This window comes from Saprolegnia parasitica (genome assembly GCF_000151545.1).
Source record: "Saprolegnia parasitica CBS 223.65 unplaced genomic scaffold supercont2.76, whole genome shotgun sequence".
In the NCBI taxonomy this organism is placed as follows: domain Eukaryota; phylum Oomycota; class Saprolegniomycetes; order Saprolegniales; family Saprolegniaceae; genus Saprolegnia; species Saprolegnia parasitica.
In genome coordinates, this window is record NW_012156470.1 from 130,648 (window position 1) to 132,803 (window position 2,156).

The 2,156-nt window shown below is 54.9% G+C and overlaps 1 protein-coding gene across 1 annotated transcript in view; it reads left to right on the forward strand.

Moving 5' to 3' along the window:
- Nucleotides 1–1,534: 1,534 nt before the first annotated feature.
- SPRG_22268 (hypothetical protein) overlaps nucleotides 1,535–2,156 on the forward strand; it is a gene marked incomplete at both ends in the record, with an annotated part of 1,903 nt that continues 1,281 nt past the window's right edge. Inside the window, 2 exons of the mRNA XM_012351243.1 lie at nucleotides 1,535–1,689; nucleotides 1,741–2,053. Coding sequence (XP_012206633.1) covers nucleotides 1,535–1,689; nucleotides 1,741–2,053 — 468 coding nt within the window. The remainder of the gene's footprint in view (nucleotides 1,690–1,740; nucleotides 2,054–2,156) is intronic.

Sequence of the window (2,156 nt, forward strand, 5' to 3'; positions counted from 1 at the left end):
GCTTCGATGCTCTTCTGTCCCGTCGCCGTGGCGTCCGAGAGGATCTCAAACACCTCCTGGCGCTCCAGCGGCTTGTTGGACTCGATCGTCGCGGCCTCAAGCGCCGACGAGGCGTCCGCGAACCGAACAAAGACATCAGCGTTGCCGTCGACTTCAAGCGCACGGAGCACGGAGCTGGCGACCTTGGCCGACGCCGCCGCCGCCATCGTCGAGAGGATGAGGAAGGCCTTCATGGGATTTGACACGCTTTGAGTCGAAGCTGGCAAATTTGAAAATGAACCAAGTGAGGCGCGTAGCCTAGGAATGTCGGATACCTTGAAGCTACAATCCAGATCTTGCCAAGCCGCGAGTGGGTGTAGGGCAAAGCTGTTGAGACGTGACCAAAAACATCTGAAACAACAGGCTACCAATCACGCTGGTAAATCAGAACATAAAGGAAACGGTTGTTAGGTGACGTGATGCAAACAATATCGATTCAACCGAACGGCTTGGGTTAGCGGAAAAGTTTAGCAACTTACATCAGCGATATCAAATATGACACGCTATTCTAGGGCTAGTGACGCAATGTGGAGCATATAATGTTATCGTCTGCAAAGTCCTGGCATGTCGAACAAAATGGATTACGTTGCCTGGACCCTTCTTGGAAGCGCATGACCGTGCATTTGTGCACCGCTACCAAATGATACCTGTTTGCCCAAGCAAATCAGATCCATGGCGGGACATTTGCATCCATTCTCAGATATCCAGGGTGCGATCTTGACGCCCAATCACCAAAATCAGACACAACACATCACTCACGAGCGCCATATGATTTGTAACGCGCATAATATATATTTAGTGGACTAAATCTCACACCCGTCACAAGGTGGTTCAGGTAGCGGTCACAAGCGAGTGTCCGCGGGTGCATCTGATACAGACCTGGTGATCCATCCTATCTGCACCCACACACCCGCTCTCCTAGCTGTACGCAAACGGCGGTGCATTAACGACCCAGAAGCGTCGTACAGCGCAATACTTGGTCTGTACTTCGTCGCCGAGACTTGCTCGTCATTGTAGTCGTATCAAAGTCCGATTCATGACACTAGCATGTTGATTTTGTTGGTTTCGTTGATTGTGACAAAAGAGGGAACTATATGCCACCGACGCGAGCGAGCTCCATCGCCGGAGTTGTAGTACACAGTGCAAGGCGATCTTGCGCATCACCTCATCTGAGAAATAAACTGTCCTTGGCGCCGCCATCCAAGGCAGCCGATTCTGTGTGTAGACGGGCCCCACGCCAGAAAACCGCTCACAATACTAGCAATGTACGCACCCACTGCGCCAAAGAGGCGGGCAGCCTTTTTGTGTTGCGTGTGTCCATTCCTACATGTATCCATGGGACCCCACGCCTTGCAAACTCAGATATCGGTGGTGCATGTCTCGCCCTCAACATCTGCAACAACACATATGTTGCACCAAACACAGCCAGGACCAGGCGAAATTCAGCCCACAACTTGGGCATTCTACAATTTGCTTTGTCCAGCGCAAGTTGACCATGAAGATTTTCGCCCTTGCGTCCGTGCTGGCGCCAGTGTACGCCAAGATTACGAGCTCGGCGCTGCGCGCGATCGAGCAAGACGCCACGTTCACGGCCTTCGTCACGTTCAAGGGGTCACCCGCCGCCGAGACGGAGAGCGCTGCGGTGACGGGGTTCGAGCGTCGCCAAGCTCTTTTCGAGGAGGCATCCGTCGTGGCTGACAGCCGCAAGCAGACGCTGTCCGAGATCGTCGGCGACCGCAAGGTCAAGGCGTTCTGGATCACGAATGCAGCCACGGTCGAGAACGTCGACCGCGCGCTCGCAGACAAGATCGCCAAGCTCGACAACGTTCTCAAGGTCGACGTCGTCAAGACGATCAAGCTCAGCCCGGTCCTGAAGAAGGACAGCACGGAGAACTCGCCCATTGACAACTCCCGTCCCACGGGCATTCAGTGGGGCGTGAAGACGATCGGGGCCACCGACGTGTGGAAGACGACCAAGGGTGAAGGCATCGTCGTTGGCTCGATCGACACGGGTGTCCGCCATACCCACGAAGCCATCAAGTCCAAGTGGCGCCAGGCCAAGGGGTGGTACGACCCGTACCTCCAGACCGCGCTCCCCGAAGACATCAATGGCCACG